Source organism: Convolutriloba macropyga, chromosome 2 (genome assembly GCF_964194025.1).
Source record: "Convolutriloba macropyga chromosome 2, txConMacr16.3, whole genome shotgun sequence".
NCBI lineage: Eukaryota > Metazoa > Xenacoelomorpha > Acoela > Convolutidae > Convolutriloba > Convolutriloba macropyga.
The window spans coordinates 47,622,726-47,647,647 of NC_134469.1; the positions used below are offsets into that span (position 1 = coordinate 47,622,726).

Sequence of the window (24,922 nt, forward strand, 5' to 3'; positions counted from 1 at the left end):
CCAAAAGCCAGAAAAAATTGAATAGAAAAAATGCTGAAAAAGCTTAAAACAAGGCAAACTGGTAACAAAGACTGAAAATCGCCAACAAAAATGTAAAACCCGTTTCAGATGGTCAAAAAAGCTTCCAAACGCAACATCACCAGTTTAGGCAATTAAACGAAACACCTGACTTAAAAACTGAGCGCTAGAACTATAAAAACTGCATTCAAAATACCTCACGTGATCAAAAACTTCCCCTCACTCAGTGACTAGGTGTGAAATTTTTTCACACCTTTTCTCGCTCTTTCTCTCAAATAATCGACTGGAACAAAAAAAACACTCTCTCTTCTCTGAGCTCGTCAGCAAAACACTGTTTTCACGCATTTTACTTCCTGTTTCAAATACACTTCAACAAAATTACCGATAGGTATTTTGTTTAGGTAATTCTTCGAGTCATAAAAAGACAGCACCCCAATACAATTCAATTTCTTTGAAATGAGAAGAGGAGAGCGCCTATATAATAGTCGTTGAGAGGCTGACAACGGCTATTGATAATGCAAACAAAAATGGCGGTGTGATTTAAAAAGATGTAAAAATGCAAAAGCTTAAAAAGTGAACTATTGATTGTTTTATTATCAACACATTTTCTTTTGATGACCAAAGTGAGAGAAAATGTAACATTTTGTCGAAACTTTGTTTCGACAAAATGTAACTGGTTCCTTATTCCTCAAGAAAAATATGTTGAAATTTAGGCTATAGATATTAAATCTTCATGGTAGCACGGGAAACACCTGCGCACTATCGATTCAAATCAACCTCATGTAGTAGTAGTGCTGGTCTATTTGTACACAAAGGTGAGGTGTGGTGAGCATCAAGGAGTGTTCATTTTCTGCGTTAACCAGGCAATTCAAAATATTAATTCTGACAAAACCAGACCTGAATATCTTCAGATTGGCCGAACTGCTTATATCCTCAATATATGATTTGAAACGTTGTGAAAAGGATTGAAAGCTTCGGCACTAACCATGCTCTTATCCAAACCTTTTCGCTGTGACAGAGATTTCAGTGGGCTTTACAGCACGTCTGAAATTAGAGGCAAGTTCATGAATATCTCGTGGATTGGGATGGATTCCATCTTTGCCTAGGTGTTTCGCAGCCTTAAACTTCTTCAAGGATACAAAGGAGACGTTCAGTTCTCGAGCAATATCACTGTAACAATAGTTCACTCTAGCATTTGTTTCCAATTTCCCTTGTCAACTAACTAGCTCATGAATTGAAATATGAAAACGGTAAAACTTAAGCTTCTGAATAAGATAGAACATTTCATCCGATGTCTATGGGGCGCATCAGTCGTTCATTTTTCTTTTCAAATAGATTGGTCGTTCCAGCCATCACAATAGCTTGGCGTACATTTCTCTCAAATTTTTCTTTAAAGACGCTTTCTGAGCACATCGTAGATATACTACCACCAGGGCATGAAATAGTAACACTATTTTGAATTTAAAAAAACAAACACCAGAGATGATCCCAAAAATACAAGTACGCTTCTGAAATTGTACAATAAATCGTCGATATGGCTTCGATTTTTCATAAACTAAACAGCCCCTTAAACTGCGGTTTTTTTTGATAGTATCAATTCTCGACTTTCTTCTAACTTTGCAATCCACGATATTTTCTGAAAACAGGCAGTCAGTAACATATTGAAAAGAATAGTGTCATGAGTGCCTTCTTGAACAAGTTATGGTTGCTCAGTTCTCTCAGCGTTTGAGGCAGTTTGTTCCAAAATTTGGGACCACGAATGCAAAAAGCTCTATCACCATATGAATTTTTTGACTGAACTAATACAGCTTTGAGAGCACTTACTGATCTTTTCCTGCACTGGTTAGGTTGATTTCCACAAAATGATTCAAATAAAACGGCACATGACTCTTATGAATAATTTTATGGACAAAAGTTAGTACTTTAAAATCAATCCCTTTATCAATAGGAAGCCGATGTAGATGATACATGAAATCTTTGCATGATTCGGACTTTTTCAGTGAAATGATAAACCAGCATATTGCATTCTGTACCCATTAGAATTACATAATCTCTGTTTTAGGTACTCTAGATAAGACCGAGTTGCAGTAATCAAGGCGAGATAATATTAGGCTCTGGGCTACTAGTTTTCTCGTTTCAATCGTAAGATAATGTCTGATGTTGTACAGTTTGCGAAACTCATTGTAAAACGAAGAAGTCAGTGGGTTTATGTGCCGAATCAAAGTAAGATATTGGTCGATCATTTCGAAAGATTTGTTATTGGTCTTCAACTTGAGAGTTTCCCCTGCTAAATCAAGCTTAGCTAAGGTCAATTTTGTTTTCTTGATGAGATTAACATGATATCAGTCTTACCAAGATTTATTCTAAACTTCATCTGACTGAATGCCTGGAACAAAAGACTCAATTTCGTGTTTTAATCCTTTATATCATGATCCAAATTTGCTGCCTCAAGCTTGAAAAGAATAGTGTATCATCTGAATATACCTGGTAACTCAACTGAATTTGCTCCATTAGATCACCAATAGGAGTTACGTACATAGTAAAAAGCAGAGGTCCCAGGATCGATCCTTGTGGTACACCAAAACCAACAATTTCATCAGCCGTGAGACAGTTTCCAATTTGTACTATCTGTTTTTGTTTGCCGATGTAAGGCATGATCCAACTTTTATCCAGCATTTATCTCTGATCTTTAAACCATTTTCCAACACCCAGCCAAAAATGCCATGATCCATTGCATTGAAAGCTGCCGAGGGATCAGGCCCAAGATCAGTTGTGTTTTGTTTGAGTTAAGCTGAAGCACGCTACCATTGAATGTTTTAATTAAACAAGTTTCCGTAGAGTTGCCAGCTCTATATGCCGACTGTTACACATCCAGAAGTTTGTAGTTTTCAAGATACTCTCTAAGCTGATCAACAGCTAATGGTGCTTATGATCTTGAGAAAAAAATGTATTTGCAATCGGCCTATAGCGGCTAGGTAATTCAGTGTCAAGGTTCGGTTTTTCAAATTTGGCTTTGACTGCAGTTTTGAAAAAAAATTAGGAAACGTGCCTCGCTCAAAGATGCTATTAGCTGGATTCAGAAAATGATCTCACCAGGAGACAAAACTCTGCTTGGCCACACTTGTTGGAACTGGGACTAGCACGCAAAAAATATTTAACGTATCAATTAGATCTTATCTTACATTTTTCGATTCCACTAATTGAACTAATCGAAAGACATTGAGATGTGATGAAAATCATCAATAGATAACAAGCTGTTTAGGCCATTATCAGTGGAAGTAGGAATTAATTATCTGATATCAAGCACCGTGTTTCTGAAAAACTTCTGAAATCGGTCAACGGTCATTTTAACTGATCCCCAGTTTCTTGGAACTTAGTGCTCAGTGGAAACACCAAGTAGCCGTTTGAAGTTCGCAAATTTAACACGCAGGTTGATGTTTTTATTAACAATTCTATTTAACTCATCCTTTTACGCTTAGCGCTCTTTCAAACAAGAAACATGAAAAATTCAATTTTATGTTAAATCATTCTTTGTTGATTTTATTTTAAATGAAAGGAGAGACGGCTGATTGGTTCCCAAAGCAGCTGAATCTAAATTCATCAATCAATCTAAGCATTAGTCATCTGTCGCATTAACTCATCTGTGACTCTCGCAAGTCTCTCGGTTGCTGCAAATGTCATCACTGGGCTCTCTAGAACCTGCAGTTCACGCATACAGTGTCTCACATGTTCAATTTCATACTTGAATCCGTCTCCATGAGGATACACGTAATCCTCCGCCCGATAATTGCTCAAATCGAACGTATGTTTTGTGGGCTGCGAGTCACCATCTTTGAACATTTCAAATTCAGTTGGACAGTTGAAAAGGGGCGGCTCAATTTCGATGTAACCTTTGGTGCCGCAGATGATTGCAGTGTTTGGTCTTGAACATGAAATAGAAGTGGACAAAGATGCCAACTTTCCACCCTCGTACTTCAAACTTACAACCATGTCCTTGTCAACCGTCTCAGACAGTCTATCGGACACGGCCGATATTTGGGTGGGATATGAGTCGTAGATGAAGTCGGCTAAATTGAGACAGTATACGCCTATGTCGTACCAGGCACTCCCTCCCAACTCTGCAGCCGTCATTCGCTCCGACGGATTGTTCACGTGAAAGTGAGCGTGTACCTGTCTGATTTCTCCTGAACAAATAATACGTTTTAAAGACAGAAAAAGAACATAGCCGGCAGATTGCCGGAATAGCTGCGAAAGAATAGACCTGCGTGCCATATAATAGAGATAGAAACAGATACAGATCTAAATTGAAAAAAAATTGACGCCGCTCAAAAAACTAGCCTAAAAACATTCAGCAATATATTAATACAGCTTGTTAAAATTCATTCCACAGAAGCCTCTTATTAGGGACCTTTACTGCACATAGGAGTTCCTTTGACCTTAAACAAATTCAAATTAAACTTAAGTTTTAAAGTGCAAAAGTCATTTTATTGAGTGAGGTAAGTCATGTATGATCAAAATCTAATCACGCAAATAACCTAAAATCTTTCGCAAAAGCGAGTGAGAAATGACGTCACGCGCGCAAATGACGTCACGCACGTCAGTGAGAAGAAGAAGTCATTCAGAAAATTTAACTTTTTCAGCTTCGCGGTGTGAACAAATGTAAAACGAAAAAAGAGCGTCAGACGACGAAACAAAAAACATAGCCGGAAGAATTCCGGAAGCGACTCGAAGCACCAAAGCTTCACAAAAAGCTGAAGCCATTACATTTTGTATTAAACCATTAACTCAATACCTCCCCGGGTCTGATCTAAAAATCGGTGAAATTTTGGTAACGTTAAAAAAGTCTGAAATTTTTAGTATGATCAAAAAACTGATAGCCTGACAAAGCTGACAGGGCCATCAATTGCACTTAGATAATTAATGATTCTAATCTCAAAAAGATCGCGAAAGCAAACGGCAGATAAAAACTTCTCAAAAAAACAGTAAAGTCAAAATTATTCAAAAAAGAGTGCTCAAACTTAAGAACCAGAGAACCACTACAATTATATTTCTAATCACGGCAATTAGGACAAAAATAATACATGATTCTTCCTGGTTGTATATATGCTAGACAACATGATTTCATACTAATTCAAAAACTAAATTATTCATAGAGAAACAAAAGCAACAGAATAATATTCAAAGGCAAAAAATCGTCCAAAAACAATACCAAGCCCGGAAGAAAATTGCAATGAATAATGATAAGTAGAGAGGTTGAAAAAGATTTACTAGCAAACTCCCAGTACTGCCTTATTTTGAATTAAATCAATTGCAAACCGAAGAAACCAAGATCTAAATAAAAGCTGAATTCATTCAATTTTTTAACAACTGAAAAAATCAATATAACGAATATAAAAGAAGGTGCCAGGACCAAACTAGAATGATACAAACGAGAACGTGAAGAATATGGACACAATGTTAGGAACACCGTAACAAAAAGAGCAATTCTTGATTTTTGAAAGTTAAAAATCAAATTAAAAAACTCAAGAAAAACGAGTACATTTCATTGATCAGCATTCGAGACATAGAAAAGACAACGAGTCATTCGATACAAAAATCCAACTTGTTGAACAGAATAAAACAAGAAAAAGCAGAATTCAGACATACGAAACAATGAAACATTTTGCAAAAAAGTGGTCAAAAAAATTTAAGACTGCATTTATGAAAACAATTTATCTGTTTTTTCAAAACCTAACAGCAAAAAATGATTGATTTTTTTTTAAACGAAACTGAAGTCCCTAATGTTCCCCAAAATACTATTTCTAGTAATTAAAAGCAAAATACAAACAAAAAAACTGAAAAAAAATGGCAAAAAACTACGAAAATCGGATGATTAGCAAAAGTAATTTTATGAAACAAAATTACAACGAGGTAGAAAGAGGCATTGAGTATATGAATTATCAAAGGGAAGTTGCCATATTAACTGATTTTTGACAAAAAACAGCTAAAAGATCCAAAAATGAAGAAATTAATAGAAAAAAAGCCAAAAATTAAGTAAAAACTCATGAAATATGTGCCAATTTCGCATTTGAAACGCAATTTCAGGCTATGCAAAATACTGTGCTATCAATTTCCGGGGTTTACATTTCCACCTAGCATCGATTAAAAATTATTTCTACAAAAAACCAAATTACAAGCAAAAAAACTAGGCCACTTAGACGAAAAAACGGCTAAAAACTAGCCTAAAAACATTCAGCAATATATTAATACAGCTTGTTAAAATTCATTCCACAGAAGCCTCTTATTAGGGACCTTTACTGCACATAGGAGTTCCTTTGACCTTAAACAAATTCAAATTAAACTTAAGTTTTAAAGTGCAAAAGTCATTTTATTGAGTGAGGTAAGTCATGTATGATCAAAATCTAATCACGCAAATAACCTAAAATCTTTCGCAAAAGCGAGTGAGAAATGACGTCACGCGCGCAAATGACGTCACGCACGTCAGTGAGAAGAAGAAGTCATTCAGAAAATTTAACTTTTTCAGCTTCGCGGTGTGAACAAATGTAAAACGAAAAAAGAGCGTCAGACGACGAAACAAAAAACATAGCCGGAAGAATTCCGGAAGCGACTCGAAGCACCAAAGCTTCACAAAAAGCTGAAGCCATTACATTTTGTATTAAACCATTAACTCATTACCTCCCCGGGTCTGATCTAAAAATCGGTGAAATTTTGGTAACGTTAAAAAAGTCTGAAATTTTTAGTATGATCAAAAAACTGATAGCCTGACAAAGCTGACAGGGCCATCAATTGCACTTAGATAATTAATGATTCTAATCTCAAAAAGATCGCGAAAGCAAACGGCAGATAAAAACTTCTCAAAAAAACAGGAAAGTCAAAATTATTCAAAAAAGAGTGCTCAAACTTAAGAACCAGAGAACCACTACAATTATATTTCTAATCACGGCAATTAGGACAAAAATAATACATGATTCTTCCTGGTTGTATATATGCTAGACAACATGATTTCATACTAATTCAAAAATTAAATTATTCATAGAGAAACAAAAGCAACAGAATAATATTCAAAGGCAAAAAATCGTCCAAAAACAATACCAAGCCCGGAAGAAAATTGCAATGAATAATGATAAGTAGAGAGGTTGAAAAAGATTTACTAGCAAACTCCCAGTACTGCCTTATTTTGAATTAAATCAATTGCAAACCGAAGAAACCAAGATCTAAATAAAAGCTGAATTCATTCAATTTTTTAACAACTGAAAAAATCAATATAACGAATATAAAAGAAGGTGCCAGGACCAAACTAGAATGATACAAACGAGAACGTGAAGAATATGGACACAATGTTAGGAACACCGTAACAAAAAGAGCAATTCTTGATTTTTGAAAGTTAAAAATCAAATTAAAAAACTCAAGAAAAACGAGTACATTTCATTGATCAGCATTCGAGACATAGAAAAGACAACGAGTCATTCGATACAAAAATCCAACTTGTTGAACAGAATAAAACAAGAAAAAGCAGAATTCAGACATACGAAACAATGAAACATTTTGCAAAAAAGTGGTCAAAAAAATTTACGACTGCATTTATGAAAACAATTTATCTGTTTTTTCAAAACCTAACACCAAAAAATGATTGAATTTTTTTTAAACGAAACTGAAGTCCCTAATGTTCCCCAAAATACTATTTCTAGTAATTAAAAGCAAAATACAAACAAAAAAACTGAAAAAAAATGACAAAAAACTACGAAAATCGGATGATTAGCAAAAGTAATTTTATGAAACAAAATTACAACGAGGTAGAAAGAGGCATTGAGTATATGAATTATCAAAGGGAAGTTGCCATATTAACTGATTTTTGACAAAAAACAGCTAAAAGATCCAAAAATGAAGAAATTAATAGAAAAAAAAGCCAAAAATTAAGTAAAAACTCATGAAATATGTGCCAATTTCGCATTTGAAACGCAATTTCAGGCTATGCAAAATACTGTGCTATCAATTTCCGGGGTTTACATTTCCACCTAGCATCGATTAAAAATTATTTCTACAAAAAACCAAATTACAAGCAAAAAAACTAGGCCACTTAGACGAAAAAACGGCTAAAAACGGTTATCTATATTTGCCATTCAGTCAAAAACTACTTTTCAATGTCAAAAAGTCATTCACTAAACGCAGCGCATGATCAAAACACTTCTCTCGCTCAGAAAAAATTAGTTCACACTGCAATTTTACTCGCTTTCGCTTTTAGGTCAAAACATCGTCTGAACGAATAGTACTTCCGGTAAAAAAAAACCTTAAGAAAACCAATACTCCTCTTCGAGTCGTAAAAAAACCAAGAGCACCGCAATATAGCTACGCTCAGCTTACAGCTTCGCAGCTATAAAAATAAATATCAACTAGTTAAGCGTGTTATCGAAATATTAAGGTCCAATATGCGCTACTCGCATTGGGGTGTATTTTTTAACCGCATGTGCTTGATATTTCCAGTTCTTCCTAGTATCAAATTTGTCGGAGAATCATAGCCTCACTATGGGGCAGGAATTCTTTTGTAACTGATATTCTAAGTCATGATGACCAAAACACAACTAACCGCCGAGCACTCTTGAGTACAAGAAAAGGTTTTGAAACAAGCATGATGACGATGATGATATAATATACAGAAGACAAAAAAAATGAAATGTTAGTCGATTATGATAACAAATGAATCAAGTCCGACTTAATTATCATAGACAATGCAGTGAACAAGAACGTTCGATAACGAGCGAAGCTCCTCATAGAACTGAAACAGCAACAGCCCAAATAACGCAATCTCTTCCCCAACCTTCGTGAACCATGATGAACTTCGAGGGAAGCATTGAACTGAAGAAACCGGTTGAAAATTGCGGGAAATAAATCGGACAGCTGAGTAACTGCAAACTTAGTCACACAAAGTTTGATCAGAAAAGTGAACTCAAAAATTATATTTCTGAATGATCGAATAACACAAGAAGGCTCGGTAATGGGCTTTCGCACAAAAAGTTCCCACCCTCCCACAAAACTTTCAAAAATTCATATATTGTAAAAAAAAATAGCTGGTGCATTCATTTAAAAAATCCCTTTAAACCCAAACGACTAAGCAAACTGAATAATGCCCCATTAGAAGGCCAACGAGACTTGCATTACGGAGTATAAGATTCAAGAGAAACACCAAAATCAGACAAAAAAGGCATAAAAGACCAAAACTCCAGCGTCTACCTTTTACAAATAATAATAACAAAATAAAAGTAGCGTGAAACAAAACCTAAACTCAACAAATTAACTTGCATTTCACCGAAAAGATAACAGACCTGTCTTTATTGAGAATAATTAACACAAAGATAAAACAGCGAAGTTTAAAAATACGTTTATCATTTTTGAAAACAATTACTTTCAAATTCATAAAAACTGTTAGCCCTCAAGTGAAAACATTAAATAGCTTCATTTATACCTCCAGAGGACGCCAATCAGACCAGTCATCACCCAGAAAGGCCATACGTCTTAAAAAGAACAAAAACAAAAAATCAATAGAATTTTGGGAGAAACAGATTGCGCCTCATTTCACTGCCAATGGTGTGATATGTGATTTCAAATGGCTCGCTGAATGATTATCGGAAAAGACAGCAAAAAGAACCTGAAAAGTCGCAGTATCAAAGCCGAAAAAGCATTATTTAAAAAACGAAAAAGCAAAGAAGACTACATTCAAAATCAACCGACAGTAAAAAAGAGCTCTCTCTTTGCAAAGACTATGGTACAAGGTGAAAGACAAAAAACTGATTTCTTTAAACTAAAAACTAGTCAAAAAACTGATTTCTTTCTTGTAACTGCATAGGAAGCCGATTGGACCTGACATTGAGAATAAGTCATAAGTTTAGAAAATAACAACGCAAAACATGCAAAACTCAAAAACCCATGAAACAAGAAGGAAGCCTAAAGTTCAGTGGCCTCCAAATGCACGTTAATTTGTTCTGAAAAAATGGCGCTTGGATATGAAATAAAATTGAACTTAACATAAAGGATGACACCACATTACAATTCAAAATTCCATTTCTGATTGCAAACTTCCACGATTAGACTGTAACTAGTCTTGCGGTTGCTTCTCTTCCAAAAAACAGTTAATCGTTCTAAATGTTAGCGAAACAGCTAATTTGACAAAAATTTCAGTATGTCAAAAAAAGACGAACTTTGGATAATTATTGATATAAAACCAAAACAAAAACATTAGGTATCAACTGAAAGCAAAAAAAGTTTAACAAAAAGCACATTAGACAAAGCATTAGAACTTTGCTTGATAGGCTTTATTCACAGATAAACAGCAAATGCCGGCCAGAAACCAAGAATTCATTAAAAAATCGAAAAATTTTTGGAGCCATAGCAATCATGGGCTCACAAAGAATACACATTATTTAACCATTGGGTCCCACTCTATCATAAATGGGACCTCTCATTCATTTAGTCTTTAAATGAAAACACCATAGTCTGTAATTGGGATAAAAATGCAATAAGATTTTTAAAAGAACGGCCGCAATCCGAATAGTTTTTTATTGCACAATTCAACGATGAGACCAATCCAGGCCTTGCTATCACTAAGCGGCTGTTGGAAAAATTTAGTTGAGTCAAACAATTAACGAGAATAAGATAGAAGACAAACACCAAAATCAAACAAAAAAAGTCATTAACGACCAAATCTCTAGCGTCTACCTTTTAAAATAATAAATAACAGAAAATGGAGCGCGAAAAAAAAACCTAAATTCAACAAATTAACTTGCATATCAACAAAAAGATAAGAGACCTGTATTTATTGAGAATATTTAACACGAGGATAGAACAGCAAAATTTAAAAATACGTTAACCATTTTTTTAAACAATTAATTTCAAATTCATAAAAACTGTTAGCCCTCAAGTGAAAACATTAAATAGCTTCATTTATACCTCCAGGGGACGCCATTCAGACCGGTCAATCAACCAGAAATTCCATACGTCTTAAAAAAGAAAAACAAAATCAATAGATTGCGCCTTATTTCAAAGCCGCTGATGTGATAAGTGATTTCAAATGTCTCGCTGAATGATTATCGGACAAGAGAGAAAAAATAACCTCAAAAGTGGGAGGATGTCCAAAATTCAAAAAAAGTTAAAGTCGCAGAATCAAAGCCAAAGCAGCAATATTTAGAAAACCAAAAGCAGAGATGACTACATTCAAAATCACTAGAGAGAAAAAGAGCTCACTCTTTGCTATGACTATGGCACAAGGTGAAAGAAAAAGAAACAATGATTTCTTTAAACTAAAAAATAGCCAAAAAAGAACTTGTTACTGCATAGGAAGCTAATTGGACATTAAAGAAAATAAGTCAAAAGATTAGAAAATAACAACGCAAAACATGCAAAACTCAAAATATCAAAAACCAACATGAAGCCTAAAAACCAAAGTAAACAAAAAAAAGTTCAGTGGCCTCCATTTGCACGTAACATTGAGCGGACAAACATGGCGCTTGGATTTGAAATCATTCCGGACTTATCATAAAGGATAACACCCCTTGCCAATTCAGGTAATTTTCAGACTGCAAACATCCACGATCAGACTACAACTAATCTTACTGTCGCTTTTCTAATAATAAAACAGTAAATCACTCTGAATGTTAGCGAAACAGCTAATTTGACAAAAAAAAGTTAGTATGTCAAAAAAAGTGATGAACTTTGGATAACTAACGAGATAAAAAACAAAAAAAAAGCATTAGGTATCAACTCAAAGCGAAAGACTGTTTAGCGAATAAAACCTAGACAGCGTATTAGAACTTTGGTTGATAAGCTTTATTCACAGATAAACCATAAACAGCAAATGCTGACCAGAAACCAAGAATTAATTAGAAATCTAAGAAAAACATTTTGTGGGAGCCATAGCAATCATGGGCTTCAACTTGAATTCACAATATTTAACCATTGGGTCTCACTTGATCATAAATGGTACCTCTCAGTAATTTAATCTCTGAATGAAAACACCGCAGTCTGTAATTGGGATGAAAATGCAAAAAGATTTGAAGAAGATTAGCCACCATCCGAATAGTTTTTCATTGCACAATTCATCGTGTGAGACAAAACGTGGCCTTGCTATCGCTGCGCGGTTGTTAAAAAAATTTAATTGTGTCAAATAATTGCGTAACAGATAACTTCGCAAATGAAAAGCCTAATATATCAAAAATACATGATCCGTATTTTTTTTATAAATATCAATCTCATATTACCAAAACGCCGCCAAAATGATAGTTACAGAACACTTTCTTACAAATCGGATGTAACATTAGCCGTCATCCGACCAAAAAAAAACTGTGCCAGCAGTTTTCAGTTCAGAAGTAGCGCTATATTTAGACAAAGTGGGCTAAAAAACATAATTGGCTTTACTTCTCATGAGAAAAAAACAAGCTAAACTTTACCCAAACAGTTTTTTCAAACAATTCAGCAACTCTTCTTTCTATAAATTTAACACGAAAAAAGCTATCGGTACCAATTTCATCAAATTTTTACGCAAAACTGATCAAGCATTTCAGCGACAACGAAACCACAGAAGTGAGAATAACTTTCAAAAAACTTTAAGCATCGGTAACTCCTTGGAAGAGACGAAACTAAAAAAAAAACTTCAAAACATTCAACGCTCGACATTTCTAATAAAACTACGCACTAATGAGAATATTGATCTGCGAAAATTAACAAAGACAGCTAGTAGAATACCAGAAACAACTCAAAGAGTCGTGGAAAAAACTAACCGTACCTATTTCAAAAATAAGAAGAAAGAAGAAAGCAAAAAAAAGTTAGAGACAATTAATTTTCAGTTTTTTTACGAAAGCAATTTTTTACTTAGGAATGTGGTTAAGAGTATGTGAGTGTTTCTCGAGGGAGGTGTAAGCAGGGTGTAGATAAGTGCCCAAAGGGGTAGGTGTGGAGGGTTCGTGGGGAAAGGTTGCAGGGGGTTTGATAAATAGGTGATTGTTCCTCAGGTAGGAGGGACCTCTCTGGGATCAAAAAATCTCAAAATAAGTCAAAGATCGAAAAGTAAAAAGTTGAAGAAAAAATTTGCTTCAGCAACGAAAAAACCAGTGGAATACCAATTCTCTTCGAGTCTGGAAAACCGCATCCACCATTCTCAAACACCAAAAATGAAATAAATAAAGCAATATACATTAAGAAACAACCGATTCTTAGTTATGAGTGTGGTCTGGTGCGTGAAGGGGAAGCGTAGATAGGTGCAGGGGAGGGAGTAGGTAGGTGTAGGGGTAGGTAGTTGTAGAGGTGTTACTGGGGGGTAAGAGTAAGATTGAAAGAAAGAAGATTGAAACATAGAAAGACAAGTCCGAATTACAACACGAAGAATGAAATTACCTAAAGCCTGACTGTTAGCATTTTTACAGAAAGATCAAACTAAGACAGCAAACAAAGTGCATAGATATGCACCGAAAGAACAAAAATTTAGAAAACTCATTTTTCCATGATTTAGAGTCCTCAGAATAACAAAAAAACACAACACATTGAAAACATTGACTCTGCGCACGCTTAAGATGAGTACACAATAAATTTACATATGGGAATTAATGGTGTACAAGGCTGCAGAAACTGGTCGAATATTCGGAAATCTTTAAAGCCCTTTGCTTTCAAAATAAGGCAACCCAATAACTACACGCCAAATGCCAAAACCACAGAATATCATAAAATTTTGGGACATCTGTTAGAACATCTAATGGCTGAAAAATTGAACATAGAGCTACAAATGAGATTTAGAAATTCATTTGAATATTTCAAAAACAAACGGTAGCTCAGTCAATTAAAGGATTAGCTAAAAGATCGGGCCAATTAACTGATTGAAAAGCAATAATAAGCCAATAAGAATTGCTAATTTTAAGACAAAAAGATAAGTGCGGGAAAAAAATTTAAAAAACGCTAGGAACTGAAAAGACTATTTGTATTCGCGTATTTAACAAAAGTTTCCAATGAGGTCTGTCTATAATGAGATTAAGTGATTAGACAGCAATAAGTAAAACAAACATTAGCAAAAATCAAAAACTCAGTAAAACAGTTTGGAAACAAACAGCTCATGTCACAAAAAACTATAGCTATGAAAGCAAACGGCAAACTCGACGTGATAAAGCCGAAAAAAGTGTGAATAGATCTTGAAAAAAACAGGGCACCAATACACACTTGGATAGCAAAAATCGGTGTAATAACAATGCTCTTCTTCGAGTCGTAAAAACCCAGTTGGGTATATAGTTGTTCTCCCACTAAAATGGATTAAAACAATGATTTATTCTCACTGCTACTTTCTAATTTTGCTCAATAAATTTTAGCCGATCAAAACCATAGAAAAGACCTCTCAAGCCAGGAACATCCTATGATCCTTTGTGCTTAAAATCACGGTTTTTACAATAAGTCAACTATTCGCAAGTTAAAATTTTTATTCTTTTCTCTGGCGAAAGTAAACCTAATCTCAAGAGTCAACTTTTGAAATGTAAAAACCTCAGATTATTTTTAAAAATTATCCAACTGCTTGGGGAACAATGCTCCAAGACAATATCCTCAATCTGAATTTGAGATATGCGTTCACGAATCAAACGAAAGCGTGGAATAATTAGAAAATTCTTCAAAGGCAATATTTAGCATCAAGAATTTAGCTCTAGAAAAGTCATGAATAGAGAAGTTCAACTGAAGGTATTTTGAGAAAATACAAAAGTTATATCAAAATCTTCTACACAGTTCAGCTTAGATCTGAAAAACAAAATGATACAATTGAATTAATGTTCAATTAATTTTTATTATTTTTAAAAAGTTTCAATAATTTTGCATAGCTGGCCTCAAATTAAAATGTAAGACGAAAATCAAAAAACTTCTACCATAGAAGACTTGTCATTAATGACCTTAAGAATAAAAGCAACAAAACGAAAACTCGACGTGGGAAAGCCGAAAAAAGTGTGAGTAGATCTTAAAAAAAACAGGGCACCAATACAAACTTGGATAGCAAAAACCGGTGTAATAACAATGCTCTTCTTCGAGTCGTAAAAACCCAGTTGGGCATATAGTTGTTCTCCCACTAAAATGGATTAAAACAATGATTTAATCTCACTGCTACTTTCTATTTTTGCTCAGTAAGTTTTAGCCGATCAAAACCATAGAAAAAACCTCAAGCCAGGAACATCCTATGATTCTTTTTGCTTAAAATCACTGTTTTTACAATAAGTCAATTATTCACACGTTAAAATTTATATTCTTTTCTCTGGGGAAAGTAAACCCAATCTCAAGCGTCAACTTTTGAAATGTCAAAACCTCAGATTATTTTTAAAAAATATCCAACTGCTTGGGGAACAATGCTCGAAGACAATATCCTCAATCTGAATTTGAGATATGCGTTCACGAATCAAACGAAAGCGTGGAATAATTAGAAAATTCTTCAAAGGCGATATTTAGCATCAAGAATTTAGCTCTAGAAAAGCCATGAATAGAGAAGTTCAACTGAAGGTATTTTGAGAAAAAACAAAAGTTATATCAAAATCTTCTAATCAGTTCAGCTTAGCTTTGAAAAACAAAATGATACAATTGAATTAATGTTCAATTAATTTTTATTATTTTTGAAAACTTTCAATAATTTTGCATAGCTGGCCTCAAATTAAAATGTAAGACAAAAATCAAAAAACTTCTACCATAGAAGACTTGTCATTAATGAGATTAAGAATAAAAGCAACAAAACGAAAACTCGACGTGGGAAAGCCGAAAAAAGTGTGAGTAGATCTTGAAAAAAACAGGGCACAAATACAAACTTGGATAGCAAAAACCGGTGTAATAACAATGCTCTTCTTCGAGTCGTAAAAACCCAGTGTGGCATATAGTTGTACTCCCACTAAAATGGATTAAAAGAATGATTTAATCTCACTGCTACTTTCTATTTTTGCTCAGTAAGTTTTAGCCGATCAAAACCATAGAAAAAACCTCAAGCCAGGATCATCCTATGATTCTTTTTGCTTAAAATCACTGTTTTTACAATAAGTCAATTATTCACAGGTTAAAATTTTTATTTTTTTCTCTGGGGAAAGTAAACCTAATCTCAAGTGTCAACTTTTGAAATGATTATTTTTAAAAAATATCCAACTGCTTGAGGAACAATGCTCCAAGACAATATCATCAATCTGAATTTGAGATATGCGTTCACGAATCAAACGAAAGCGTGGAATAATTAGAAAATTCTTCAAAGGCGATAATTAGCATCAAGAATTTAGCTCTAGAAAAGCCATGAATAGAGAAGGTTAACTGAAGGTATTTCGAGAAAAAACAAAAGTTATATCAAAATCTTCTACACAGTTCAGCTTAATTTTGAAAAACAAAATGATACAATTGAATTAATGTTCCATTAATTTTTATTATTTTTAAAAACTTTCAATAATTTTGCATAGCTGGCCTCAAATTAAAATCTAAGACAAAAATCAATTAACTTCTACCATAGAAGACCTGTCATTAATGAGACTAAGTAATAAAATAACAGAATAAAAAAGTAAAATGGCAAAAATCAAATATTCACTAAGATTTTATGACAACACATAGTGCCGAGGTCAAAAAGCATTACCAGCCTGTTTTTGAAATCAAGGAAGTGCAAATGTGCGCACTTAGAACACATGTTCACCATATTAATGACTCTCCAAAGAAATACTGAAAGATTAACGCTTTCAACATCGCTTTCAAAAAACCGAAAATTCGTTAAATACCATTTTCTCACCCAAGTTTCAAGCTACTTTGAAAAAAAACAAAGCAAACCTACTCACTTTTGCGTTCCCTTCGTGACACCAGAGTGATTAAAATTGCCACTTTGATTTTGACAACTTACCGACGTGAGAAAGCCGAAAAAAAGTGAATAGATCTTGAAAAAGACAGGGCACCAATACAAATTTGGATAGCAAAAACCGGTGTAATAACAATGCTCTTCTTCGAGTCGTAAAAACCCAGTTGGGCACATAATTGTTCTCTCACTAAAATGAATTAAAAGAACAATTTAATCTCGCTGCTACTTTCTATCTTTGCTCAGTATATTTTAGCCGATGAAAACCATAGAAAAGACCTCTCAAGCCAGGAGCATCCTATGATTCTTTTTGCTTAAAATCACTGTTGTTACAATAAGTCAACTATTCACACGTTAAATTTTTTATTCTTTTCTCTGGGGAAAGTAAACCTAATCTCAAGCGTCAGCTTTTGAAATGTCAAAACCTCAGATTATTTTCAAAAATTATCCAACTGCTTGGGGAACAATGCTCCAAGACAATATCCTCAATCTGAAGTTGAGATATGCGTTCACGAATTAAACGGAAGCGTGGAATAATTAGAAAATTCTTCAAAGGCGATAATTAGCATCAAGAATTTAGCTCTAGAAAAGCCATGAAAAGAGAAGTTTAACTGAAGGTATTTCGAGAAATTACAAAAGTTATATCAAAATCTTCTACACAGTTCAGCTTAATTTTGAAAAACAAAAAGATACAATTCGATTAATGTTCCATTAATTTTTATTATGTTTTAAAAGTTTCAATTACTTCGCATAGCTGGCCTCAAATCAAAATCTAAGACAAAAATCAATTAACTTCTACCATAGAACACCTGTCATTAATGAGACTAAGTAATAAAATAACAGAATAAAAAATTAAAATGGCAAATATCAAATATTCACTAAGACTTTATGACAACACATAGTGCCGAAGTCAAAAAAGCATTAGCAGCCTGTTTTTGAAATCAAGGAAGTGCAAATGTGCGCACTTAGAACACATGTTCACAATATTAATGACTCTACAGAGAAATACTGAAAGATAAACGCATGTTAAAACATCGCTTTCGAAAAACCGAAAATTCGTTAAATAACCTTTTCTCACCCAATTTTCAAGCTAACCTGAAAAAAAACAAATCAAACCTACTCACTTTTGCGTTCCCATCGTGACCCCAGAGTAATTAAAATTGCCACTTTGATTTTAACAACTTACCGACGTGAGAAAGCCGAAAAAAAAGTGAATAGATCTTGAAAAAGACAGGGCACCAATACAAATTTGGATAGCAAAAACCGGTGTAATAACAATGCTCTTCTTCGAGTCGTAAAAACCCAGTTGGGCACATAATTGTTCTCACACTAAAATGAATTAAAAGAACAATTTAATCTCGCTGCTACTTTCTATTTTTGCTCAGTAAGTGTTAGCCGATCAAAACCATAGAAAAGATCTCTCAAGCCAGGAGCATCCTATGATTCTTTTTGCTTAAAATCACTGTTTTTACAATCAGTCAACTATTCACACGTTAAATTTTTTATTCTTTTCTCTGGGGAAAGTAAACCTAATCTCAAGCGTCAACTTTTGAAATGTCAAAACCTCAGATTATTTTCAAAAATTATCCAACTGCTTGGGGAACAATGCTCCAAGACAATATCCTCAATCTGAAGTTGAGATATGCGTTCACGAATCAAACGAAAGCGTGGAATAATTAGAAAATTCTTCAAAGGCGATAATTAGCATCAAGAATTTAGCTCTAGAAGGGCCATGAAAAGAGAAGTTTAACTGAAGGTATTTCGAGAAAATACAAAAGTTATATCAAAATCTTCTACACAGTTCAGCTTAATTTTGAAAAACAAAAAGATACAATTCGTTAATGTTCCATTAATTTTTATTATGTTTTAAAAGTTTCAATAACTTCGCATAGCTGGCCTCAAATTAAAATCTAAGACAAAAATCAATTATTTTCTACCATAGAAGACCTGTCATTAATGAGACTAAGTAATAAAATAACAGAATAAAAAATTAAAATGGCAAATATCAAATATTCACTAAGACTTTATGACAACACATAGTGCCGAAGTCAAAAAAGCATTAGCAGCCTGTTTTTGAAATCAAGGAAGTGCAAATGTGCGCATTTAGAACACATGTTCACAATATTAATGACTCTACAGAGAAATACTGAAAGATGAACGCATGTTAAAACATCGCTTTCAAAAAACCGAAAATTCGTTAAATACCATTGTCAACTATTCACACGTTAAATTTTTTATTCTTTTCTCTTGGAAAGTAAATCTAATCTCAAGCTTCAACTTTTGAAATGTCAAAACCCCAGATTATTTTCAAAAATTATCCAACTGCTTGGGGAACAATGCTCCAAGACAATATCCTCAATCTGAAGTTGAGATATGCGTTCACGAATCAAACGAAAGCGTGGAATAATTAGAAAATTCTTCAAAGGCGATAATTAGCATCAAGAATTTAGCTCTAGAAAAGCCATGAAAAGAGAAGTTTAACTGAAGGTATTTCGAGAAATTACAAAAGTTATATCAAAATCTTCTACACAGTTCAGCTTAATTTTGAAAAACAAAAAGATACAATTCGATTAATGTTCCATTAATTTTTATTATGTTTTAAAAGTTTCAATAACTTCGCATAGCTGGCCTCAAATTAAAATCTAAGACAAAAATCAATTATTTTCTACCATAGAAGACCTGTCATTAATGAGACTAAGTAATAAAATAACAGAATAAAAAATTAAAATGGCAAATATCAAATATTCACTAAGACTTTATGACAACACATAGTGCCGAAGTCAAAAAAGCATTAGCAGCCTGTTTTTGAAATCAAGGAAGTGCAAATGTGCGCACTTAGAACACATGTTCACAATATTAATGACTCTACAGACAAATACTGAAAGATGAACGCATGTTAAAACATCGCTTTCAAAAAACCGAAAATTCGTTAAATACCATTGTCAACTATTCACACGTTAAATTTTTTATTCTTTTCTCTTGGAAAGTAAATCTAATCTCAAGCGTCAACTTTTGAAATGTCAAAACCCTAGATTATTTTCAAAAATTATCCAACTGCTTGGGGAACAATGCTCCAAGACAATATCCTCAATCTGAAGTTGAGATATGCGTTCACGAATCGAACGAAAGCGTGGAATAATTAGAAAATTCCTCAAAGGCGATAATTAGCATCAAGAATTTAGCTCTAGAAAAGCCATGAAAAGAGAAGTTTAACTGAAGGTATTTCGAGAAAATACAAAAGTTATATCAAAATCTTCTACACAGTTCAGCTTAATTTTGAAAAACAAAAAGATACAATTCGATTAATGTTCCATTAATTTTTATTATGTTTAGAAAGTTTCAATAACTTTGCATAGCTGGCCTCAAATTAAAATCTAAGACAAAAATCAATTAACTTCTACCATAGAAGACCTGTCATTAATGAGACTAAGTAATAAAATAACAGAATAAAAAATTAAAATGGCAAAAATCAATAATTCACTAAGACTTTATGACAACACATAGTGCCCAAGTCAAAAAAGCATTAGCAGCCTGTTTTTGAAATCAAGGAAGTGCAAATGTGCGCACTTAGAACACATGTTCACCATATTAATGACTCTCCAGAGAAATACTGAAAGATTAACGCATGTTAAAACATCGCTTTCGCAAAACCGAAAACTCGTTAAATACCATTTTCTCACCCAACTTTCAAGCTAACCTGAAAAAAAAAACAAATCAAACCTACTCACTTTTGCGTTCCCATCGTGACCCCAGAGTAATTAAAATTGCCACTTTGATTTTGACAACTTACCGACGTGAGAAAGCCGAAAAAAAGTAAATAGATCTTGAAAAAGACAGGGCACCAATACAAATTTGGATAGCAAAAACCGTTGTAATAACAATGCTCTTCTCCGAGTCGTAAAAACCCAGTTGGGCACATAATTGTTCTCCCACTAAAATGAATTAAAAGAACAATTTAATCTCGCTGCTACTTTCTATTTTTGCTCAGTAAATTTTAGCCGATCAAAACCATAGAAAAGACCTCTCAAGCCAGGAGCATCCTATGATTCTTTTTGCTTAAAATCACTGTTTTTACAATAAGTCAACTATTCACACGTTAAATTTTTTCTTTTCTCTGGGGAAAGTAAACCTAATCTCAAGCGTCAACTTTTGAAATGTCAAAACCCCAGATTATTTTCAAAAATTATCCAACTGCTTGGGGAACAATGCTCCAAGACAATATCCTCAATCTGAAGTTGAGATATGCGTTCACGAATCAAACGAAAGCGTGGAATAATTAGAAAATTCCTCAAAGGCGATAATTAGCATCAAGAATTTAGCTCTAGAAAAGCCATGAAAAGAGAAGTTTAACTGAAGGTATTTCGAGAAAATACAAAAGTTATATCAAAATCTTCTACACAGTTCAGCTTAATTTTGAAAAACAAAAAGATACAATTCGTTAATGTTCCATTAATTTTCATTATGTTTTAAAAGTTTCAATAACTTTGCATAGCTGGCCTCAAATTAAAATCTAAGACAAAAATCAATTAACTTCTACAATAGAAGACCTGTCATTAATGAGACTAAGTAATAAAATAAGAATAAAAAATTAAAATGGCAAAAATCAAATATTCACTAAGACTTTATGACAACACATAGTGCCGAAGTCAAAAAAGCATTAGCAGCCTGTTTTTGATATCAAGGAAGTGCAAATGTGCGCACTTAGAACACATGTTCACCATATTAATGACTCTCCAGAGAAATACTGAAAGATTAACGCATGTTAAAACATCCCTTTCGAAAAACCGAAAATTCGTTAAATAACCTTTTCTCACCCAAGTTTCAAGCTAACTTGAAAAAAAACAAATCAAACCTACTCACTTTTGCGTTCTCATCGAGAACCCAGAGTAATTAAAATTGCCACTTTGATTTTGACAACTTACCGACGTGAGAAAAAAGTGTATAGATCTTGAAAAAGACAGGGCACCAATACAAATTTGGATAGCAAAAACCGGTGTAATAACAATGCTCTTCTTCGAGTCGTAAAAACCCAGTTGGGCACATAATTGTTCTCCCACTAAATTGAATTAAAAGAACAATTTAATCTCGCTGCTACTTTCTATTTTTGCTCAGTAAATTTTAGCCGATCAAAACTATAGAAAAGACCTCTCAAGCCAGGAACAACCTATGACTCTTCTTGCTTAAAATCACTGTTTTTACGATAAGTCAACTATTCACACGTTAAAATTTATATTCTTTTCTCTGGGGGAAAGTAAACCTAATCTCAAGCGTCAACTTCGGAAATGTCAAAACCTCAGATTATTTTCAACAATTATCCAACTGCTTGGGGAACAATGCTCCAAGACAATATCCTCAATCTGAAGTTGAGATATGCGTTCACGAATCAAACGAAAGCGTGGAATAATTAGAAAATTCTTCAAAGACGATATTGAGCATCAAGAATTAAGCTTTAGAAAAGCCATCAATAAAAAAGTTTAACTGGAGGTATTTTGAGAAAATACAAAGTTATATCAAAATCTTCTACACAGCTCAGCTTAATTTTGAAAAACAAAATAATACAATTCGATTAATGTTCCATTAATTTTTAATAATTTTAAAAAATTTCAATAATTTTGCATAGCTGGCCTCAAATTAAAATCTAAGACGAAAAATCAATTAACTTCTACCATAGAAAACTTGTCATTAATGAGATTAAGAATAAAAGCAACAAAACAAAAACACGCAAAACTCGAGAACATTTTTAAAAACAGAAAAAAAGCATAGGAGTAAAATATGAAATGAAATCCCATTATCGACCTATGAGACCTGTCTCTAATAAGATTTAACGGCAGGATAATAAAAAGAAAGCATAAATTGCAAAAATAAAAAAATCTTAAATTTTTTAAGAACAAATAGTGTCGAAGTCATGAAAACTACTAGCCATGAACTCGAACCAAACACTAGGTTCAATCATGCCTGATTGGAAACCAATGAAACAGCAGAATAAAATAGTAAAATGACGAAAACCAAATTTCACTAAGATTTCATGACAACACATAGTGCCGAAGTCAAAAAAAGCATTAGCAGCCTTTTTTTGGAAATCAAGGAAGTGCAAATGTGCGCACTTAGAACACATGTTCACCATATTAATGGCTCTCAAGAGAGATACTGAAAGATTAACGCATGTTAAAAAATCGCTTTCGAAAAACCGAAAATTCGTTAAATACCATTTTCTCACCCAAGTCTCAAGCTAATTTGAAAAAAAAAAAACAAATCAAACCTACTCACTTTTGCGTTCCCTTCGTGACCCCAGAGTGATTAAAATTACCACTTTGATTTTGACAACTTACCGACGTGAGAAAGCCAAAAAAAGTGAATAGATCTTGAAAAAGACAGGGCACCAATACAAATTTGGATAGCAAAAACCGGTGTAATAACAATGCTCTTCTTCGAGTCGTAAAAACCCAGTTGGGCATATAATTGTTCTCCCACTAAAATGGATTAAAAGAACGATTTAATCTCACTGCTACTTTCTATTTTTGCTCAGTAAATTTTAGCCGCTCAAAACCACAGAAAAGGCCTCTCAAGCCAGGAACATCCTATGATTCTTTTTGCTTAAAATCACTGTTATTACAATAAGTCAATTATTCCCAAGTTAAAATTTTTATTCTTTTCTCTGGGGAAAGTAAACCTAATCTCAAGCGTCAACTTTTGAAATGTCAAAACCTCAGATTATTTTCAAAAACTATCCAACTGCTTGGGGAACAATGCTCCAAGACAATATCCTCAATCTGAATTTGAGATATGCGTTCACGAATCAAACGAAAGCGTGGAATAATTAGAAAATTCTTCAAATGCGATAATTAGCATCAAGAATTTAGCTCTAGAAAAGCCATGAAAAGAGAAGTTTAACTTAAGGTATTTCGAGAAAATACAAAAGTTATATCAAAATCTTCTACACAGTTCAGCTTAATTTTGAAAAACAAAATGATACAATTGAATTAATGTTCCATTAATTTTTATTATTTTTAAAAAGTTTCAATAATTTTGCATAGCTGGGCTCAAATTAAAATCTAAGGTAAATATAAATTAACTTCTACCATAGAAGACCTGTCATTAATGAGACTAAGTAATAAAATAACAGAATAAAAAAGTAAAATGGCAAAAATCAAATATTCACTAAGACTTTATGACAACACAAAGTGCCGAAGTCAAAAAAGCATTAGCAGCCTGTTTTTGAAATCAAGGAAGTGCAAATGTGAGCACTTAGAACACATGTTCACCATATTAATGGCTCTCAAGAGAGATACTTAAAGATTAACGCATGTTAAAAAATCGCTTTCAAAAAACCGAAAATTCGTTAAATACCATTTTCTCACCCAACTTTCAAGCTAACTTGAAAAAAAAAAACAAATCAAACCAACTCACTTTTGCGTTCCCATCGTGACCCCAGAGTAATTAAAACTGGTACTTTGATTTTGACAACTTACTGACGTGAGAAAGCCGAAAAAAAAGTGAATAGATCTTGAAAAAGACAGGGCACCAATACAAATTTAGATAGCAAAAAACCGGTGTAATAACAATGCTCTTCTTCGAGTCGTAAAAACCCAGTTGGGCATATAATTGTTGTCCCACTAAAATGAATTAAAAGAACGATTTAATCTCACTGCTACATTCTATTTTTGCTCAGTAAATTTTAGCCGATCAAAACCATAGAAAAGACCTCTCAAGCCAGGAACATCCTATGATTCTTTTTGCTTAAAATCACTGTTTTTACAATAAGTCACTAATTCACATGTTAAATATTTTATTCTTTTCTCTGGGGAAAGTAAACCTAATCTCAAGCGTCAGCTTTTGAAATGTCAAAACCTCAGATTATTTTCACAAATTATCCAACTGCTTGGGGAACAATGCTCCAAGACAATATCCTCAATCTGAAGTTGAGATATGCGTTCACGAATCAAACGAAAGCGTGGAATAATTGGAAAATTCTTCGAAGGCGATATTGAGCATCAAGAATTAAGCTTTAGAAAAGCCATCATTAAAGAAGTTTAACTGAAGGTATTTTGAGAAAATACAAAGTTATATCAAAATCTCCTACACAGTTCAGCT

General features: G+C 33.5%; 1 protein-coding gene across 1 annotated transcript in view; it reads right to left on the reverse strand.

Annotated features, from left to right (window-relative positions):
* Positions 1 to 3,509: 3,509 nt before the first annotated feature.
* The window catches only part of LOC142335320 (trans-1,2-dihydrobenzene-1,2-diol dehydrogenase-like), a 44,622-nt gene continuing 23,209 nt past the window's right edge, over positions 3,510 to 24,922 (reverse strand). Inside the window, exon 3 of the mRNA XM_075383768.1 lies at positions 3,510 to 4,202. Within this exon, the coding sequence (XP_075239883.1) occupies positions 3,628 to 4,202 (575 nt within the window). The 3' untranslated portion in view covers positions 3,510 to 3,627. The remainder of the gene's footprint in view (positions 4,203 to 24,922) is intronic.